The following is a 21898-nucleotide window of genomic DNA, read 5'->3' on the forward strand; positions in this document are numbered from 1 at the left end:
CCTTTTGTGCTCGCACATTTGTATGGACCGCGAGCCGGGACGAAGTAATTTGTCTGAGGGAGAGGGAGAGAGATCGAGAGAAACTACCAAACACAAACACACGCGCGTGCACAAACGGAGAGCGAGCGAGCGAGCGAGGCCGTTTAGCATTCAGGGGTCGCTAAATGCCAAGGTTGCCGCGTCGATAACGCGATTGATTTGGCGCGCTCTGTCTGCGAGTCTGGTCTCGCGCAGGTGCAGCCGCCTCGGCCCGATCGCTCGCACACTTCGCCGACACGAGCCGAGTTGTCGAGAGGCGGAGAGGTGTTTTCTCAAGCTCTGTTCCAGAAAATGGGTGGATTTGTAGATTTGTAGGGATGTAGCATGAGGATGAACGTGGAGGACGGATAGGTGAGGGACTGCAGACACAGGGCTTTCTAAAATCCCGCCTGAAGTTTGTTTGCAGGTTTGTTGTGAGGTGCGCTCACTCAGCCGAAGAATTGCCCAACGTTTCTAGACGTGCCATCAGAAAAACATCACCATACTTCTTTGCTCAATCATTTCTTCTTCTTTTTATTATAATTTTGGTTGCTATTGTTATTTTCATTCATTCTCCAGATTCATCATTCCTCTCCCCCTCCCATCCCTTCCCTTCCCCTCCCCCTTCCCGGTTGTGTTCTTTTTATAGGTTCTCCCATGCCTTCCCCCTCCTGTCCATCATCTGTCATTGACCAATCACATCCACAGTCCGCTAATCCACATGACAACCCACTGTTAGGCGACGCCGCCGCCGCCGAGCCAGACTCAGAGGAAGGGGAAGAAGAGGAGGAGGAGGAGGAGGAGGAAGAGGAAGAGGAGTATGCAGCTCGGTTGTACTTACCTGTAACACATGGTAAAGGGACTTCATTAGCAACCTTTTAGAATCCTCCTCATTTCTTCTCCTAACCTCGACTGGAATCTGAGTAATTGTGTTGATGCTTTCCTTTTTATTTGTAATCCGCTCTGTGAGATTCCTACATCTAAAGATAATTAATACTGGCACTGGAGCTAATGTTTCGATGGATTTATCAGCCCATAATGTTATTTGAACAAGTAGTTTTTCAAAGAGCGGATGTTATTATTCGCCTTATGTTTTAGAGAGCTTGGAAATCACATTCGTCTACACTTCCTGTCAGCTCTTGGGAACATTACATCTCAGTCCAAGCATCCAGCTTCTGCAGGAGATGATTAGTTGCATGGCTGGATTTAAAACAGATAAATATATATTTTCAAATCAATCTTAATTTGAAAGATACGATATCTATTCATAAAATCCTGTGATCGTTTTTTTAAATGCATGCTGTTTCCTGTATCATTGATTCATTGACATGTGAGTATGACAGGAGCTCCAACTCGGGGCTGAAAGCTAATTTGATTTAAAAAGTACGACAACAGAAAAGAGGTGGACAAACCACAAATCTCTGGAAGCAATCACGACAAGTAAAATAGTTCCGAATCTGAAATATCTCCAAATGAACTGAACTGAATCGGGATCTTGTGAATCAAAATGAAACGATTCATGGAATCAGTAGCGATTGCCCACCTCTAGCTCCCATGCGTCTGCTCGTGTATGGCTGTAATTTCTTCTTATATCTGAAGGTAGTAGTGGTTTTTAATGCTGCAGGACTCTGATATGTAATTCCAGAGACGATCATTTAGGTCAGATGAATATCTGTTACAGACTCCACCACAGGGGCTGTGTTTTTCACGTTGCATGCCTACGACAAATTCCATTATGCTCCCAATGGCTGCACCAAACAGATGAGCCAGATATGGCTATGTTTTTTTCTTCTTCTCCTTTCTGTCCAACCTCTTCCTATCTTTCATGTCTACTTCTGTGTCTCACAATCACCATCATCACACAAAATGTTATTTGCTCTCAGAAATCCACCAACGGACGTTAAGAGCAGCTAAGTTTGGATATTCAAGGCAAGGATGCCAAGTATTAAAATTAAATGAAGTACATATATAACCACTGCCGTTTGGCTTTCAGTGTCTAATACATAGTTTGTGCTGAGAAAGAGAGAGAGCCTGGAAAAAATAACTAGAGGCATTTTACGAGTGGAACATTTCGAGTGGACTTTTCAGGAATTTAAAACAGCTGTTAAAATTGCATCCATTTCGGCCGAAGCTGCTGTAATCAGGAGTCGGTTATAGTCACCTCCGGAGGTTTCTACCTGTTCGCCGAGTCACCTTGGTGTCTTTTTAATGCCTCTTGTAAGTTTATGACCGGGTGTGTGTGTGAGTCGGTGTGATTGAACAAGTCACTGCTTAGGCATGTGTTCAGTTAAACTAGCGAGGCTTTATGGGCTGAAAGCTTTACTTTTGGATGGGTTTGCGATTACCTCATGGATGGGTTTGTGATTTTTGCAGCTGTGGATTTAAGCTGGTTTGGATGCAGGCTGGTTAGCGCTGATGCCTCACACCAAGAAGGTTCTGGGTTCAAATTTCTGTGTGGAGCTTGCATGTTCCCCCTGTGTCTGCGTGGGTTCTCTCCGGGTACTCCGGCTTCCTCCCACCGTCTAAAGACAAGCTGGTTAGGTTCATTGGTGATTCTAAATTGGCCGTAGGTGTGAGTGTGAATGGTTGTCTGTCTCTCTGTGTTAGCCCTGAGATAGACTGGAGATCTGTCCAGGGTGTACCCCACCTCTCGCCCCGATGTCAGCTGGGATAGGCTCCAGCCTCCTGTGACCCTCCAGAGGACAAGCGGTTACAACAAACAAATGAATGAATGGATGCAGGCTAATGTTAAGTTACTAAAATCCTAAAGACTGAACACAGTGCTTGAGGTGCTCCACTCTGTTCGACTCCAGTAAAGATCCTATCCAGCATGAAACTTGAGCTCAGGCTTAATATTCAAGAGTAAAAGTGGAGTTTAATTAAACCCATGTATGTAAATCAGATCAAATCAAGTCATTTCTGTCCTTCTACGTCTAGATCTCTGGCTGCCATCACTCCCGCTTCCATCTCCATATGGCACATGTTAGTCTGCAAGTAGAGGATGAAACCTTAGTCTGGTCGTTTGAACCGCTGGGGCCACAGGGTCTGAGATCGGTTCAGATCACAGCGCTGATCTGAGACCTGTTCGTCTCTGGAGGGTGACAAGCGCCAGATGCCAAGTCATGTTGGCTGGCCGGGTGACCCTGGATCAGTCTTCTTAGAGCAGGGAGTTTGATAGGAAACAGACATTGATGGTTTGAAGAAAGGAACTACGACAACCACAATTAGAGTCAGGCTGCATCAGGAGAGGGGCATGAAAGGGGAGAGAAGAAGAGGGAGGAGACGTGGAGGGACGGAGAGAGGGTAGAAGAAAGACAGCTGTGTGGAGTGACGGAAGGAGAAAGACAGACAGACGTCCCCTCGTATATACATTTCCATCTAAACATAATCAGAAACAGCTCTTGAAATGACTAAAAGTTTGTGCCTGTGTGTGTGTTTGTGAATGTGTGTGTGTGTGTGTGTTTGCGGATACGTGTGTGGTCCTCGTTTCCCAAAGTCGTCCCAGCCTGACCTAACCAACCAATGTTCAGCCAAACATCTAAAATATCACCCTCGCCACTTCCTCCTCTTTTTTAGACATGCGCTTTTCTTTATTCACTTAAATCACTCCGTAGCCTCTCCTCCGGCTATGTTTCTTTTCTTTTCTTTTTTTTCTTTTCTGTGCAACACGGTTTCTGTGGGAAATCGAGCACTGAGGCAAAGTAAACAAGAGGTCTTTTAGCTTATATTTTCTTGCACATAAAGGCACAAATGCAGAAACCAATCTCCCTGCTTACAGGAGAAAGAAGCGTGAAAAAAACAACAAAAAATAAAAAAAAAAGCAGGGCAGAGAATCCAGGAATATATTTATCGGTTATTTACTGGGTCGACCAAGTGCTGTATGAAGAAGCAGAGACTGTGGGAAATAGTTCTATTTCAGTTCCTGAAAGCCGGTCGTTTTAAAGTCTGCCTCGCTGTCCTACATTGGTTTCAGAGTAGAGGGCTCAGAACTGAGGAGTTAGAGATACTCGGCACAACTGTTGTGATCTCTATGACTAACAGAGGACATAGTTTACCAACCTAGCTTGGGAACATCCTTGCTCTACACCATGATCCCTGTTGTTCATGTTATTCCAGTTATGTGCTATGAGCCCTATTTGCACGGCATTAGTTTTACCTGAGAGCTACCTGTCAGTATTTAAACCAGCTCCATCTTTACTGACTGTGATGACCACATTAATGCTTTTTTTTGCAAACTTTGATTTATAACACATTCTTCATAGTCTTAATTCTGATGAGAGCCAGAAAAAATCTAACGAAACTCTTAAAAAAAATAAAAACACATCCCTAAATCACTGAGATGCCAATTAGTTTTATCATGGGACCTCTGTGTCTGACAAATGCAGTCGGTAATTGGTAATGCAGACATGGCCAATTCACATTAAAATCACAGATGACCTCCACAATTATTACAAATTACTAGATTACTAGAGGTCCCCATCTCAACTAGTCCCGTGCGAATAGGACTACGAGCCGCATTGTTGAGCACATGCTAAATAGGTTTTAAAATAGCTTTCTATTATTTGTTCCTTTGTTTGTTGTAGGTTGCTGCCTTTGCCTGTATTGTACACATGCAGCTCTGATCATGAACTATATTTTAACGGTTTAATCTCTACTTAAATTGGCTTTACATTCTACGCTGGTGAAGGCATTTCTACTTGTGCTCTGGTGTGTCAGCATGGTAAAGAGCTCGGCGGTGACCAGTAAGCTGTGTTGGGTTTCACTTTGTTCTTCACACAATAGTGAGTGGGACTGAGCAGCTCATGTAGGATATGAAGTTAACAGATGAGGATCAGCGGTTACTGAAATCACTGCAGCAAAGGACATGGAGAAGATGTCCGAGGAGATGGTTTGTAGGAACACCTTTATGCATCTTGGACCAACTGCAGCTTTTATCGTGCACGTCGCTGCAACCTGTAGTTACATTTTTATGGAGGTTGACGTCAGGCAGAACAATCTTTCTGCTGCAAGATACACAATCGCTGCGAAGTTGTTCCATTTACTACAAGTGCTGCTGCAGTCGTGACCTTCCTACAGTTTCTTTTCCTCCTCCATGCCTCTTAGTTGCAGGTGCAGTCGCGCAGTAATACAACTTTTCTCTACGGGCTACCGCGTAGGGTCCGGAGCTGCTCTGTAGCTACAGAGTGGAAGTGAAGCACGACTATAAACCAGGCTTTACTGATGCCAATCAAGATACTAATGTTTCTCCTTCAACATGCTTCAACGGAGATAAAGTATACAAAAACTGAGCGTTTTAAAACATCTGTTGAGTATTTAGCTGTATACAGTAGATTGTTCTCAATACTACGACATAAACAGAGATATTTTTTGTATTAAAGAAACTAAGACAGCAGATTTTATTGTGATTGCCCAGAAAAAAAACCACAGACTTACTTTAAGTCTATTTGAAGTGAAACTAGTCACGAGAAACATTTAAAGTTAGATTCGGTTCATGTTGCACCGTTCAAATAATTGATGATGGTACTTGTTGAGCAGTTTGAGTGTAAAAGTTATATTTTATATTTTATAATAGTTTCCTTTGCGCAGGTAAAAGAATGACAACAGCCAGTGAGGAAAAAACAACAGGCAGCATGACAGCCTGACTTTACTACCATTTTATTTTTATTTTTCTTACCAGCAGCATTTCATTTGTATGAATGGCCAGAATTATGGAATCAATAATGTAAAAGACACATGCTGCTAGAGTTACCCTTCTTCTTCTTCTGCTACCATAGCCAAACGCATGGTGTTCAAAGCTAGTGCTGGAACGGCTAAGTTCCCTTAGGAGTGTAAAAAAAATACATATGCAGATGGCAGGAGTCTAGGTGTGTAAGGAAGGTGTTCGCTGGTGTTTAAAGTAAGCACACATTAAGTCAGAGAACACGACAGAAGTGGCATCTCTCTGTTTACGCCTCAGCGGGGTGGGAAGCCATCTCCCAGTCACACACGCTCTCACACACTTGCTTTGTTTTCACAAGCAGGCTGAACGGTGAACCCTCGCGGTCTAACACAGGGGTTGGGACATTGTACCATTTTTCATGCACGCTGCGGCTTCACGATAAGGCCTCCGCTTGCATTCTCCTGAACAAAAAGATGCTTTCGCTTTGGCAGAATATTCATGGACGGATCATAAACAGACCTATTTAATGATGGCGCGTAGCGACAGATTGTTACAGAAGATCAGAGACAACCAGAGAAGTTTTTTTTTTTATTATTCAGCAGCCTTGCCTTCATTTTAAATCGTATTATTCATGTACAGAAAGTTTGGCATGGACAGTGCATCAGGGTTTCCCATACTATGTTGATACTACGGCGGCCCACCAGGGTCTAATTTACTCCACCATGGTCTCATAGTTGGAAATATTTTTTTGCACATTTCAAACAATGTTGTGTTTGCATTGTTTTTCCTATTGCTCCTTCCTCCCCTCCCCAAAGCCACCTCCTCCCAGACTCTCCACACACCGGTCGCTCACCTGTTCTGTTCTAATTTAATCTGACGGAGAAAACGGCTCACGTAGCATGTGACGCTACCTGTTAACTAATAAAATTAGAAATACTCAAAACACTGAACCGTGACGGCAGGACTGTAGTGTTGAGGGAGTGTCAGAACTTTGTCTCGTTTCCCCTGTGAACATGAACCAAACCAAGTTTAAGGGCCCGTCCACACGGAAACGCAAAAACGCCGAAACGCAGAAGTTTTTCATCGTTTTGGCCTTTCGTCCACACGTATCCTGTAAACGCATAGCCCTAAAACGCACTTTTCTGAAAACGGGTCCCAGGGTGGAGAAATTCGCAAACGCAGCTCTTGCGTTTTCATGTGGATGGCGAAAACGGGGAAAACGATGACGTTATCGCCACACTCCCGAGCAGCCTTCCACATCCCGCGAGACGTCTCGTAACAACATCAACAACAATGGCGGACTACATGCTAGTTTTCCTGCTGGAGAAGATATTGAGCCTATTAGGGTTACTAGGGCAACATATCATGCTCCTGTGCCACCACGCTAAGCAAAAAAGGCGATTTGTAAACAGCGCTCAAGATTTGTGCGCATGCTCCGCCTCTTCCTCTCCGTTTTTGGTGAATTTCTGAAACTGAAACAGCGCCACCTATAGGCCTGGAATATGAAGTAGCGTTTTCGGTCGTGCTGAAACGGATCCGTGTGGACGCGGATATTTCTTGAAACGATGATCGAAAACGGAGAGGGAAAAGATCGTTTTCGTACGTGTGGACGAGGCCTAAATGCAACACTGGAGCAATATTTTACTCCCTGAATCAGCACGGAATGTAGACGTGAAAGCATCCTGAGCAGCAATCATTGGTAGCAGGTCCAAATCATCCGTTCCCTAAGAAGACATTAATTATGCGATTTCTGCTTTCAATTAGCGTCATTTTCAGATTTCCAATCAGTCGTTCAGAGTAGCCCGAGGTTGTTGGGCATTTGAAGAGAATTTATGAGCTAAATTTGTCATGAGCTGCCATTTCCTAATGGCCGTTCTTAGCCGGCCTTATGAGTTGTAATGAGTCAATTAGGACCTAATGAGCCAGTTTTGAAACTTCATAAATTAGAAACCAAACTTTTGCTCGTACCGTGACTACCTTTCATACCATCTTCCGTTTGTGTGGTTCATGAAATGTAAAGTGGCTGCATTAACTTTTAGCCCGGCGTTAGTGGCCCGCCGCTAGCCCTGGAAATAGTTTTAGTAGTAACCCCGGAGTTGCTTTTTGTTTTAAGACAAGTGAAGAAAGACGGTGTAATAGCTCACCACTCTCCCACACTAACAGTTTGTCTCTTTGCCCATGGGAGTGAAAGGACGCCAAAAACCTTCCACCGTCCAGCCTCTAGATGCCTTAGCAGACGCCAAGGCAATCAGCTCGGAGCGGAAAAAGCAACATTAAAAAAAAAAAAAAAAAAGGCGAAGTTTCTTTGTGAACGGCGGGACGACGCCAGGGCTTATTGACAAGGTCTATAGTGAAAGCAAAAGGCGAGGCAGGCCGAGGCAGACGGAGAAACAAGAATAACACTTAGTGCTTTTTACTTTGGGACCAAACAGGCAATTCTCCTCAACACCAGCACTAATCAATGAGTCATTGAGTGAAAGAGAGGCAGGAGGAAAGAGAGAGAGAGAGTGTGTGTGGGTCAGGGGTGGGGAGGGGGATCTCTAATCAATGATGGTGATTGGAAAAATAAAGAAAGAAAGAAAGAAACGATGGAAAGAAAAGATAGACTGACACGAGAAAGATATTTAGAGAAAGATATAGAAGGGAAACAAAAGAAGAGACGGGGGGAGAGTAGAGACGGGAGTCAGTCATTGATCAGGCTAATGAACCTCCTCGGGCTAGTGGCTAGTGGCTGGATTTAATCCTCAAACACACACACATAGAAAAAGACCACAAACACACAGTTCACGTCTGAGGCTGATTGCAGAATGGAGTCACTTAAGTAAATCAAAATGTTGCAGCAGGCTCCATACAAGGAGACACGGAGACAGGGAGGGAGGCAGACAAAGAGATAAAGTGGAGGGGAGTTTGAGGAAGGGTAAAGAGAAAGAAAGTGTGTGTACATATATGTGTGTGTGTGTGTTGCAGCCGGTGCCTCGTCCTGACTGAAATTTCGTCCCAGTTGAACTCGGCTTTTTTTATTTTCTGTACGAGTGAATGCTTTTCTCTTTGTTTTTGATTTGCTCTCGACCTTGGTACTAAACTCTCATTGCTCTGCTTTTTTTTTTCCTTCTTGTTCTTCTGGAGTCCTTCCTTCAGAGATTTGCAGAGCTTAATTGCAAATCACGGGCCACTTTCCAAGTCCTGGATATATTTTGCTTGGTCACATTCAATCAGCCGCTCCTGTGAGCCTGTGACAACGAGGTTTTGTGACATAAAGCTGTTAAACTGACATCCCTGATGATTTATGAATGAATGAACGAATGAATGACAGGGTGGGCCTTTATTGGCAAAGGACACGAGGCAGGGCAGCTAGGTAAAATAACACAAAGGTACAATAAATAAGTAAATGAATACATAAATAGTACAGTAGTGGCAGCGTAATGTAATATAAAAAAAATAAAGTCGCAGCATGATGAGGAGTGTGTGAGTGCTAGCACTACTGAACAGCTCCAGATGTGGTTGCAGTGGTTTTAGCTCCTTGTTTGTGTTCGCTGTGTTTGTTTCAGTCTTCCTGTAGAGGGGCGGGTGTGATGGAGGTCACGGCAGCCCCAGGGTAAAAATCTGTTTTTTTAGCCTGTTAGCTCCGACTGTTATTGTCCTGAACTGTTTGCCGGATGCCAGCGGTCCGAACAGGGAGTGGTCGGGGTTGAGCGAGATGTTGTCCCTGATTGTGCTGTTTGCCTTCCTCGCAAACTTGGGGAGATCCATCCCCGGAGATGTTCTTGGCCGCTTGATCGGTAGTGGGGTAGGTAGGTAGGTAGGTAGGTAGGTAGGTAGATGGGTAGTAGGGTAGGTAGGTAGGTAGGTAGGTAGGTAGGTAGGTAGATTTGTGGGTAGGCAGGTAGATAGGTAGATGGGTGGGTAGGTAGTAGGGTAGGTAGGTAGGTGGGTAGGTAGGTCGGTGGGTAGGTAGCCAGGTAGGTAGGTAGGTAGTAGGGTAGGTAGGTCGGTAGGTTGAGAAAGACTACATAAGAGAGTAGATAAAGAGACATATATATATATAAAGAAATTTACAAAAAATAAAAAATGATTGAATATTAAAAATTAAATCACAATGAGTAAATGAAATAAGACTAGCCAAAATCTACCCTATGCAAAAGTTTCCAGCTACTATCAGTTCAGTGTCATCTGTCACACAAAGATGAGAAGTCAAACAGATTGGTAGGCTCATGGGTGGAACTATTTCCTGTAGCGTTCCTTGAGATGATGAAGTCGTCTGGGCCTTTCGTAAAAGGTGCCTGGGCCTCTCATCTTGGGTCCAGCTGTCCTTGTTTCAGCTCGTGTTTTGGATATATTACGACCTGGATGGCTGAGAACCTTCACAGACAGTTTAGAAACTCGGTTTTGTACGATGCAGGGAATCAAATGAAGAACCACTATGTCCTGTTTACGTTCTTGATGTATTTTCCACATGCAGAGTTTTCTTTTCAAGGGGTTTTATGCGTATATTCCTCCACTGTGGCCATTTTTAACAAAGTAACAGTGGCATCGCTTCCACTGAGTAGATTAGTGGGTTATAACCACAGACTGGGCCCAAGGACGCCAATTTACACCCATCTGCTGCTTGGGCTTATGAGAGCTTATGAAGGTGTACACTTGGTACACATACCAGCAGAGTGTGAAACTGGCTTTATTTGTAGGCTCAGCCATCTCGACATAGCATGTGCCAGATAAAAGTGTCGTCTGAGCCAGAATAAATGAAATCATGGCCACCGTACAATGGTTTTATTCTCTCGTCTTGAATGTATTTGCTTTTGACTCTTCTCAGAAGAATCAATTTCAGCAATGCCCATGTCAGTTAGCCCTCTCCTCAGCCGGCAGAGCCTGTTTTCGTCCGTCTGAGAGAAGACAGACTCGCTGCTGCAGAACATTCAATAAGAAAATGGTAAAAGCAAACCTCCCACCGTACCGTACATCTGATGGAATGATGAGAAATATTCAGGTGAATCTCACATTCAGTCAAGATAAACAGATTCCAAATGAAGAGCAAGCAAACTAAGATATTTTCAGAATATAATAAAGTCCTGTTGATATATTCCTCAAACTATAAACCCAACAACTCACTAATTCAAATCGCAAAAGAGGTGTAACTGTACAAAGGGCACCTATGACAAATTGAATGAGCCTCTTTTTAATTAAGCTTTCCTTTTCCTCTGGTGGTTTCCAGAGGTCATTCAACCTATAAAACACCATCAATAACCATTAACCGTGAGAATATTTAGTGATCTGCCACTTCCTTGGCTTCGTTCAGACCCATTAACATCCATCCTGGGCCATCTGATCGCAAGTGTCCAGCTTGAAGTACAGGTGTGAACACACACACACACGCATTTGAGTGATGTGATGTCAGATCACATTCTTGGCTGGAGTTTTTCCTCATTCATTCACAAAACAAACACACGACCACCATTATAAATGATCGCCTGAAAAAGGAAAAAGCGATGTCTGCTCGTTAGTAATGAGAGACTTTTGAAGTAGTCTGTCCTTGTAGCTGTTAACTGGCTCCATTGACATCTGTAATAAATAAATAAAATGCATTGACAGGTATAAGAAGCCGTGTGTAGTTACGTTATTTCCTAAATAATCTGCAGTGTCTTTATTCGCCATTATTTCTGGAGATTTTCCTGCTTCAAACAGCACGGTGGTGAAATCCCGGTGTGTATGGAAGCTTTCATGGTTCTAATTATAATCTGAGCTCTAAAATAACTAACGTCACGGGCGGAGATAAATAAATAAATACATAATAACTTGTGCTTCGCATCTTGCTCCAAAACGAGTATCATCTCCCCAAGTCATGGCGCACACACTCAACAAACAGCTGGTTCTGATACGGCAGTAAAGACCAATGAAGGACAACATAATATGCTACTGTTTGCGTACAGAGAAATTGGGATCAGATCCCTGGACTCTTCTACCACCAGGTGTGAACTCCGTTAATGTTAATTCAAGGTCTTAACGGGCCTTTTTTTACATTTTAGGCACAATGGCTAAAGTTCTTGTGGCGCGTCCGCCCTGCACAACTCTTCAAATACACTTTTTTAGTACAGTATTATTTTCTCATAATTTTAATCATCCCCAACTACCGCTGCTGTCCCTTTTCCTCAGAGAACTTGTCAGCGCGCCTGCAGTTGTGAATATCTTCAAGCTATGACTGTGGTTATCAGCCCTTTAATGTTAATTCTCGTCTTTTAGCTTCATTCTCATGATTCAGGCAATAGGAAAAAAAAAAAAACTGTGTACTCAACTGAACTGTTGGGCCTCGAGCCAGTCGGTCGAAACAGGGATTCGGCTTTATTGCGATGCTTTGGCAATATGTTTCATCTGATACTCGGTAAAGTTAATTTGATTTCGAGGGTGTTGGGAGATCAGAAAAGGGGAGCGCGAAGGAGGTGCGAAAACAAAAGAGTAAGACGTAGCTTCACAAAATCCTGGCGGCTGAGAGGTCAGGAAAGGACAGGAGACGGGCGAGAGAGTAAAACAGCGAAAGGCAAGGAAGACCCAGTGACTTAGAGGGACACAGTCTTCCCTATTAATGACTTGGCCGGAGCGGGAGAATTAAAGAAATGATAGAGGGCAAGGTTGAAAAAGAGGGGGAGGGAGGGAAGGGAGGGGAGGGGGAGGCACAGAGAGCTGACTTGGCAGGAGAAAATGAACGAGGGCGAGAGCGGCGGGGGGGGGGGGGGGGGGGGGGGGTGGACGAGGGGGTCAGCGCGCTGGTGCTACAATAAGGAGGGAGAAACGTGGAGGACCGACGAGAGGCTCTGAAAAGGCTGCAGCTGCCGATGCTAAAGACGCGAGGAGACGAGAGGACAGGAAGGCAAAGAGAGGAGGGCACATGGAGAGGATGGAGAGAGCGGGAGGAAAAAATAGAGTTCGGGTCATATCACGAACAATTAAGAGTCTCCACCAGAAGCTTCTGTTTAATGGAAATGGAAAGTACTTTTGCAAGAAACGGCTTTACTTCAACAAGCCAAGTGAATTTTTTATCATTTTCATTTAATCTAAATTAAAGGAGCTGCTGCATCAGCTGTGGCTACTTCACTCCACAAGACCAGAACACTGCTAATAAAACATCCCACCCCCGTCACCTCTGAGCGGTGGAAATGAGAAGAGACAGACGGACGGGCGATAGATGGTAATCCAGATTTTCTGCTTTTTTGTAGCCGGACCTCACGGTTCATTAGATATGGATATTGTTCTGCAGAAAACCACCCGCGCTAGGAAATCGCAGACATCTCCCTGCAAGGAAATGTTGGACGGGAGGAGACGCAGGGAGGGAGGATTTAGCTGGAAACTTGTGCACTGGTGAACTCCTGATTCATGTGCTGCAAACGGCCCTAAAGTCTGACCCAGGCTCCAGCTAATGCTGCTCGTTCTTCGACCCACGCTGCATTAATCCAGCCGTTTCAGCCTATTTCAACAAATACCTCCGTCCGCTGTGAAGCAAGGCAACCACAAGAGACCAGTTCAAAGGAAATAATATGATTTTTTTCTTCTTCTTCTTTTTTTTTTTTTTCCCCGAGTAAAGTTTTTAGTTCTGTCTTTGTCACGGCACAACCCCAGGAGAGCATCGTGATAAAAGACTTCTTCCAGACTTCTTAGGCGGAGTGAGCACTGCTATGATTTAGAGGGAGATACGGATGGGCTTACTTGGCGGCAGAGCGGACCCTTCGCGGGGCTAAGAGGATTACCGCGATGCTAATGCTACCGTTAAAATTGTGTCAGACCACTGCCTGTCAGTCATGGCTGACCTGTTGTGGATCCCGCGGCCACCGCTCTCCCCTCTCGTACGCCTTCCTTCCGCTTTCCATCCTGCGCTGCATTGTGTTTTTTTTGTTTTGTTTTGTTTTGTTTCACGCCTTTATCTCTTGCAGCCTTTTCTTTCAGCTTTCACGTTGCCTTAACGCTTTCACACGTGTCACAGTGCGTTTCCTTTTCTCCGGGTCTTTGCTCGTTGCCCCCCCCAACCCTCCCTCTCTCTCAGACGTCTCTTTCCCTCTAAAAGGTGCTGTGTATTGTCAGAGGCAGCAGCCGTAAAAACACCAATTATACAGCACAGGAATTCAGGAACAGAGGTGGAGGGGGAGGGGCGGAGAGCAAACTACCTTCACACACACACCTTTGGCAAGCTAGGCAGATGTCCAGGTGCCACGATGATTATTCATTTATTCATGTATTATTTATTTTTTCTGCAAATTTTGGATTAAACACAAATTTGTTTGGCTGTCAAATTCAACCAAATTCACGAGGCTGCCCAGAAGTCCGTTTTTTTATTGTTATTTTTTGCATAAAACAGAAAACACATTTATTTTAAACATGAACATTGGGGTACGTCTTCAGAGTATCAACGTCACATTAAATAAGGTTTGATCAAACAAATGATGGTCTCGGTCCAGCTTTGCCATCTGTTGTGAAATGCATCCTGTTATATTCTAACAGAGGCAGTAATCCATCCATCTCCGTCTTCAAGATGTCGTAGATGTTCTTCTTGTGATGGCTTTCTTGTCCGCTGCACTCGGAATCTGTGACAAGTACTTTTACGTCTTGCGGTCGCGCTGATTTTCACTGCCGTCGCCTCAAGATTGCCGTTGCGTTCACGGTTAAACCACTCCTGACCGCATGAACCGTCATTGTTCAGCTGCACACGCCGATCAGCCACAACATTAAAACCACTGACAGGAGAAGTAAATAACAATGACCATCCTGTGACGGTTCAATGTTCTGCTGGGAAACTTTTGGACCTGGCATTCATTCATGTGGCTGTTACTTAGACGAGTAGCACCCACCTAGACCAGACCAGGCGCCCCCACCCCATAGCAATGACACTCCTTGATGGCAGCAGCCATCCCCAGCAGGATGCAGCCTGACACAGACACAAAATTGCTTTAGGAACAACTAAAAAAATATGAAGAACAGCACAAGGTGTTGACCTGGCCTACAAATTCACTAGATCCCAAACTGATCAAGTATCTGTGGAATGGTCCACAGAGGCCCCTCTCCTCAAAGGCCCCCCCACTAACAACATCCTATTGCCAGACACCACAGGACACCCTCAAAAGGCCCATGTCCATTCTCTGATGAGTCACCACAAGGGAGACCTGCACAATATTAGGAAGGTGGTCATAATGTTATGCCTGATCGGTGTAGCTTCATGCAACTAGCAAGAATCCAGCTGCTTAGAAAGGTCAGCATAAAAAAGCCTTTAGTCTGTTAGTAAGCACGAAGAAAATCAGCATGATAGGACTGCAACCAACTGTTATTTTCTTTAATAATAAATTCATCGTTCTGTTTATGGGATCCAGGTTTAGTCTTTAATTTTAACGACATCTTAAGCCAATATAATTGAGTAGAGACACTGAATCCACCAAACTAAATGCAGGCACACAAACCACCTTCCAATAAAACATCTTTAGCAGCTTCTTTATGAACCCGCCCAGTGGAGAGTCTTCCTCGAAAAAAAAAAACAAAAAAAAACGCTTTGAAGTGGGATTTATTTGTGTTGGGTAAAAAGCAGAATAGTAATGATTGGTTGTTTCTCTCAGCCTCTGCATTAAGTTCTCTTTCACACGCAGTTTGATGTGATTTTTCCAGGTCTAGAAAAAGATCTGAGGTTTGGAGGAGGCGTTTCTCTCTTAATCAGTTCAGGTCTCGCTGCTGTCGGGGTGTTTTTTTTTTTTTGCCGACTCGTTCTGTTGCTTTTACCGCTGCATTGTTTACCCTGGCGATAAAATGGTTCTGCTGTGAGGCTCCTTTCATTCATAAAACATAACTCAAGGTAGTCAAAGAGACATACTGCTAAATAAAGACGTGTGTGTGTCTTGTAGGTGAGCAAATTCAGGCCTTCTCACTTAGCATCTTTGGCATGTTCCAGGGTTGAAGCACGGTTAATGAACGCCACGTCAACTCCGCTGTGAGCAACCGGCGGAGACAGAGGACCTGAGGGTTTGCAAGCTGCTAAGAAGACCCGAGCCCTAATCCATTAAGAACTCAGAAATAATGTATATTCCAAAAGGGACGCCGAGCAGTTTAGCCTGGAATAATATGATAAAGTGGCTGTGCCATCTGTTTTCATTAAGTCTTCTTGCAGATTTTGTAATATGCTGAGGAAGACAATCAGTTACAGTCCTCTTGAAAGGAGGTGGAACAATAAAAACTAAACGGCAAGGATCAGAAGCCGCGATTTAGTACGGGGTTAAGGAAACTTACATTTGTCCGAAGGTATTGTTCTATTTTCAGCTAATTTATGGTTGAGATTAAAATCACTGCCAAACTCTTTTCACTGTTTGGAAGGAGGACGGTTGAAACTGTTGACTGAGTGTAAAAAGATCACAGGACTCGGGCTTTGCGTCCTGCTTAACCATTTGCCGTTAAACCGACGGCGTTTTAACATACAGGGCCAGACCGTGATATCACAGGCGTGAAGAGGCAGGTCTTCCACGCGTGGAGAGCACATGCTATTTTGGTGCAGCTCCATGAGTGGAATACAAAGCAGAGGGTGTGGTGACTGCAAACAAACTCTCGGCCAGTAACGCCACCGGTCTCGGACTGAGACCAGTCGGAAGTCGTATCATCGCACGGGTTGGCGCAGAGCGTTGTGACACAGGAAGGCACGGGAACATACAGTGATTCCTCTTTATGTTCGTAAGCGACACCATTATCCGGACAGAAGTCAGGACATTACGTGCGGTAAATCTGTGTCATCGCTCATTTAGCAGTTCTTTCGTTTCGTGGCCTTTGCGGAGGGATGGTGTGGTTCACGGAGATATTTCTAGTTGTAACCTTTAACTTCGCTCCTCTCCGACCTGCTGCTGTTTCCCTCTCTATGCTAATTCAGCCAGGCTCTGATCCAAGGCTGTAGGTGGACTTATTATCGCAGTTACAAGCCAAGAATGAGGTTATACACCGATCAGGCATAACATTATGACCACCTTCCTAATATTGTGTAGGTCTCCAAAACAGTTGTGACTCATCAGAGAATGGACATGGACCTTCTGAGGGTGTCCTGTGGTGTCTGGCAACAGAATGATGTTAGTGGGGCTCCTTTGAGGGGAGGGGCCTCTGTGGATCATCCCACAGATACTTGATCAGTTTGGGATCTAGTGAATTTGAAGGCCAGGTCAACACCTTGTGCTGTTCTTCATGTTTTTTTGAGGTGTTCCTAAAGCGTTTTTGTGTGTGTGCCTGTGTCAGGCTGCATCCTGCTGGGGATGGCTGCTGCCATCAAGGAGTGTCATTGCTATGGGGTGGGGGTGTCTGGTCTGGTCTAGGTGGGTGCTACATGTCTAAGTAACATCCACACGAACACCAAGTCCAGGCCTTCCTCAGCAGAACATTTTATTGTCACAAGATCGTCAATGCTATTCAATTCTCCTGCCTTCTCCTGGTTTTAATGTTGTGGCTGATCTGTGTATGACATCCTAAAAATCTAGGTCCAGGTGGGTGCTACATGTCTAAGTAACATCCACACCAATGAATGCCAGGTCCAGAAGTTTCCCAGCAGAACATTGGATCGTCAGAAGATGATCAACGTTATTCGCTTCTCCTGCCAGTGGTTTTAATGTTGTGGCTGATTGGTGTATGTGTGTGTGTTTAGGAGGCAGGGTTGCCGTGTTTGCAGATGAACGGTAGCTTTTGGTTGCGTGTTTTAAGAAGCAGGAAAAGGGAGAACCTGAGTGATGTTTGTTGATCTGACCTTGTGTCTTCTGCTATAGCAACACTTTAGCAACATGTGGTCTGTGCACAATACACAGAAGAGCACTGTGCTTTTTTAAAGTTTAAAAGTCATGTGAGAAAGGACCTTTTATATAACTCTTTTTTTTTTTTTTCTCAGTGGCAGCATGTCAACTTTTTTGCAAAAGTGTTTTATCTCTTGAAACATGCCGCCTCATGCTCCCGTTGTAATTTGCAACAGCTAAAACCAGAGGCACGGTTAGTATTCATGATCTCCGTCGCCATATAATTCAAAGACCATCCCAGTGGAGCTATCCCTCCTTCAGAACACCTCATCTCTGCAGCCCTCTATCTCCTTTTTCCTGTGTTTTTTTTTTTCCTTTTCGGCTGTGTGGGTCATCGAGCAGAGAGGGCCACTCTCCACCTACAGTACATGCCCAACAAAGGCTGTCCGTGGCTGGGGAAGGAGGCCTGCCGCACTCCCCTCTCCTTGCCGGGAGTCCAGAGGTGGAATGAGTTTTCACGCTTCACGGAACACGAGTCTTAACACGTCCACTGACCTCTTTCACTATGTCGATGAGTCTTTTACTTTTTCCGGGATCTATTCTGTCCTCTCTTTTGTTTTTTCTAACTCCGAATCTTTCGCTCCTGCCCTCGACGCCTCTCCCTTTGTCTCTCCGCCAGCCTCTGCCTCTTGTTGTGCCCGTCTCCCGGCGCATGTTGCTCTCGCTCCACCTCATCGAAACTCCGCTGACCATTGTTGTGGCTTCTGAAACTTTTAATTGACTTCCTGTGTCATCTCCTGTTCTTTGCGCGCCCTCCTTTCTTCTGGTCTTGTTCAATTTTCTATCAGCGGTGATGGAGTTTAACACAAACCCTGACCCCGAGCTCCGGCTTCTCTTCTCCCCTTGTGTTGTTCAATTTATTTATTTTCACCATTTATACTTTTAACACGACTCTTCTTTCGAGCCGTGAATGTCTGGCAGAACCTTTGACATTTGAGGGCTCTTGGTATCTTGCCTCTCTCCTTTGTGAGTTTGAATTCATTTGCATTTCATACGCTTTTTCTTCTATATTCCTCTTCTTTATCTCGTCCGTAGACTCGCAGAGCACCGTTACTCATGATCTGTCAGGAGAAACAGTAATTAATACGCTGCCTTCCATCAAACACTGTGAAGTTCTGCTACGTTTTAATCCACAATAAGCAGTCGTCCTTGTTTCTCCTCCTCTAAGGTCTGGTTTCTTTATTTAGGAAAATCTGTATCTCACTTGAAGCTGCGTTTCTGTCTCTCGCCAAACACAGCTTCCTGTATTGATCTTCTCATGGTGTGCTCATTTCTGCTCCTGATCGTGCTTCGGATGCAGCTAATCCAGTTTCCACACAGTGTGTTAGATCTGCATGCAACTTAGCAACCGTCGGCCCAGCCACGATTCGATGCAGAGACGGCTCCCATTCGCTTCTGATCATTTTTACTTTGTTCGATAAGAGGGGCACAATGGACGTTTATTGTGAAGTTACTGTTAGGCTTGGAAGACTCCGCCGGTGGCTGTGCTGGAGCTGCAAGAGGAAGTTAGCAGGAGGCTGCCGGAGCCCGCTGATGAAGACTCCTAGGAAGAGGCGCAGATGGGGAGGAGGAGGGTTGCCTGATAAAGTGACAGATTTAAAATGAATCTCCAGCACAGGGACTGGGTATTAATAGGCTCAGAGAATGTAGGTAAATAGATAATTAGACAAGAGTGCTTCAATATAGATATTCAGAATAAATTGATTTTGACAGCACGGCAAAGAAAAGGGACGAGGAAATGGGGCGGGAGGAATACCCGTAGAGGAGGAGGGGGGGACGGGAACATGAGAGGACGGAGCTTCATGATTGAACTCTTTCATTTCTGATAACATGATTCCCTCGATCGCATTTTTACTCAGTTTGCAGTTTTCTCCTTTAAAGGGGAACTACTGTATTTTTTTTACAACCTGGACCTTATTTCAGGCATAAAATATGATCGTTTACTCACCCATATAAATTTTGTGTAATTCGTATTCCTTCGGGAGATATTTAGATCTGCGTATATCCATATAGTGGGAGTGAATGGGGCACCCACCAAAACTAAAATAACGCATTATCTGCCGTAAAACTCGTTCATTTCACCAATATTTTGTTATCGTACGCTAGTGCTATTCCCCGTTGAGTCCGGAGTTAACTGTTATCATCAGATGTCTTCTGACCTGGATGATGTCATCTCTGAGCGCCTCGCGCACCTGCGACGGTCAGCTTGTTTACCTGTAATTTGCTACTGCTATGGTTTCATGTCAGAACTGTTTCTAAAATCTCCATCTTTCTGGTTAGTTTTTGTTCATTCATTCATTCATCTTCTGTACCCGCTTGTTCCTGTTAAGGGTCGTGGGGGTCTGCTGGAGCCTATCCCAGCTGTCATCGGGCGAGATAAAAGTTTTTGTGTCCTTCAGAATTTGTGACATTTCTGCATAAAAATGACTCAAACCATCAACGGATTTTTACCCAAGCCCTGAAACCCAATCAAACAAATGAAACATAAATTATATACTTTATGTACTCAGGACGAATGAGCCAATATTACATATCAGTGAGGCTCAAAAGTAAGTGGCTAAATGACGTCAAGGGTTAAAAGTTCATGTCAAGGCCAAATTAGAGCCCGTCCTTTCAGAAGTGTTTAATCCATATAATGGGACTCAGCTGTCGCTCAGTTCCTCGTTTAGTTCAAAATGTGATAGATGAGACCAGTGCGGTTGAAATGAGAGGCGTCATGTTTGTACATGAAACAACACTGCATTCCAGCATCAGAACCTCATCCCTCCATGAAACATGGGGGTAGTAACGTCCTTGTTTGGGCCTGTTTTGCTGCATCTGGTTCCAGGACAGTTTGTCATCATTGATGGACCAGTGAACTCTAAAAGAAAATGTCAGGACATGTGTAGATAACACGAATCTGAAGAGAAACTGAGTCATGCATCAAGACAACGAGAACCAAGAACTCTTAGTGGTTCTACAAAAGAACGGTTAAAGAAGAACAAGATGAATGTTTAGGAACGGCCAAGTCAAAGTCCTGACCTTAATCCAATAGAAATGTTGTGGAAGGACCTGAAGCAAGCAGCTGATGTGAGGAAACCCACCAACATCTCAGAACTGAAGTGGTTCTGTTCTGAGGAACGTTATAAAATTCCGACAGATCAGCAGTTACCGGAAACATTTAGTTACAAGGAGGTCACAGCAGATACTGGAAACAAGGGTTCACTTACTTTTGTAACTCACAGATATGAACAAATGGTGATTTTTTAAGTATAATGTTTTCTATTTGATTGAGTTCTCTTTCAGGACAACTACTTTCAGGTCTTGTGTGAAAATCCTCTGATATTTTAAGTCATTTTTTTCTGTGCAGAAATGTAGAAAAGTCTGAGGGATGCTAACTTCTCAGACATTGAGAAAAAAAATAAAATAAAACACCCTGTAAGCACTGACAAGGGAAACGTGTTATGGAGGTTTATGTGAAGTGTTGGAGAGAGGGAGGGGAGGCAGCGATGCAGAGAGAGAATAAGCGCCGAGCGATCGACATATAGACATAACATAGATGAGGAGGCAGCATCGCGGTGACTCTTGTAATCGCTCTGCCTTTGACAAATAAGCTCTTCCCTCAGCGACACCTCACCTCACCGCTCCACTGAGATGCCAATTTGCGGCTCACGCGCCACTCGGTCACGTTGATGGAGAACTCGGCAGACGCTCATGTTATTCTGGAGCGACACCACGCCTGTGTTCTACCTACACTATGGCGACTGTGTTCACACATTCATTTTATAGTCTGATCACCGTCCCCTGTGGGAGGTAATCAAGCAATAAGAAGGGAGTGGTTTAGTAAACCTGCTGCTAAAGGTCGAGCACCTCCAGAACACCCGCAGGACAACCACAGATAATAATCTCATATTCGACAGCGACATCATTTTTGTGCGACTGACTTGAATGACGGCGCTGGTAATCAGCTTTGTCTTGCCCCGAGAATGAAATTAGATTTTTACTACACAAACTCAGCCAGCAGCTTTTAAGGAGCGTTTCGTCATCTCAGGCTGTGAATAGTAGTGCCTTCACACGAAGGATCATAGGTCTGAGCTGGATGACTCAGGCTTTGCATTAAGCCCCTGCTTTTATTAAACGTCATGTAAGCTTATTGAGGCCCAGATATTCAGAGCAAATAGATTTCTTCATCTTCACCAGCAGAAAACTCAAGGGAGCCGGTTAGTTAACTCTGGCAAATATGATTTAGAAGACAGTAGAGATGTATTTGTAGACGTGAAGTAGGTCAGGTATCAGCCATAAGACTTAAACAGTACATAGACGTCATGTCCCATAGCTGAACTTAATGAGCCGTTTTATCTACACCCCATAGAAATTTGAATATAAAGTTATTAACGCCATGATTTTACGTGGGTGTTGTATCTATTCAGATCTGCCCATTAGTTAAAACTTTATCGAGAAAGAA

The 21898-nt window shown here is 44.4% G+C and overlaps 1 protein-coding gene across 2 annotated transcripts in view; it reads left to right on the forward strand.

The window, feature by feature from the left end:
* The window catches only part of tenm3 (teneurin transmembrane protein 3), a 222162-nt gene that overhangs the window by 44762 nt on the left and 155502 nt on the right, over nucleotides 1-21898 (forward strand). The window contains exon 2 of one of the 2 annotated variants that reach the window (XM_084560677.1): nucleotides 668-871. The exons of the other annotated variant lie outside the window; for it this stretch is intronic. Coding sequence (XP_084416803.1) covers nucleotides 676-871 — 196 coding nt within the window. The 5' untranslated portion in view covers nucleotides 668-675. The remainder of the gene's footprint in view (nucleotides 1-667; nucleotides 872-21898) is intronic. 2 annotated transcript variants of the gene reach the window in all.

This window comes from Chelon labrosus (assembly GCF_963514085.1).
Source record: "Chelon labrosus genome assembly, chromosome: 2".
In the NCBI taxonomy this organism is placed as follows: domain Eukaryota; kingdom Metazoa; phylum Chordata; class Actinopteri; order Mugiliformes; family Mugilidae; genus Chelon; species Chelon labrosus.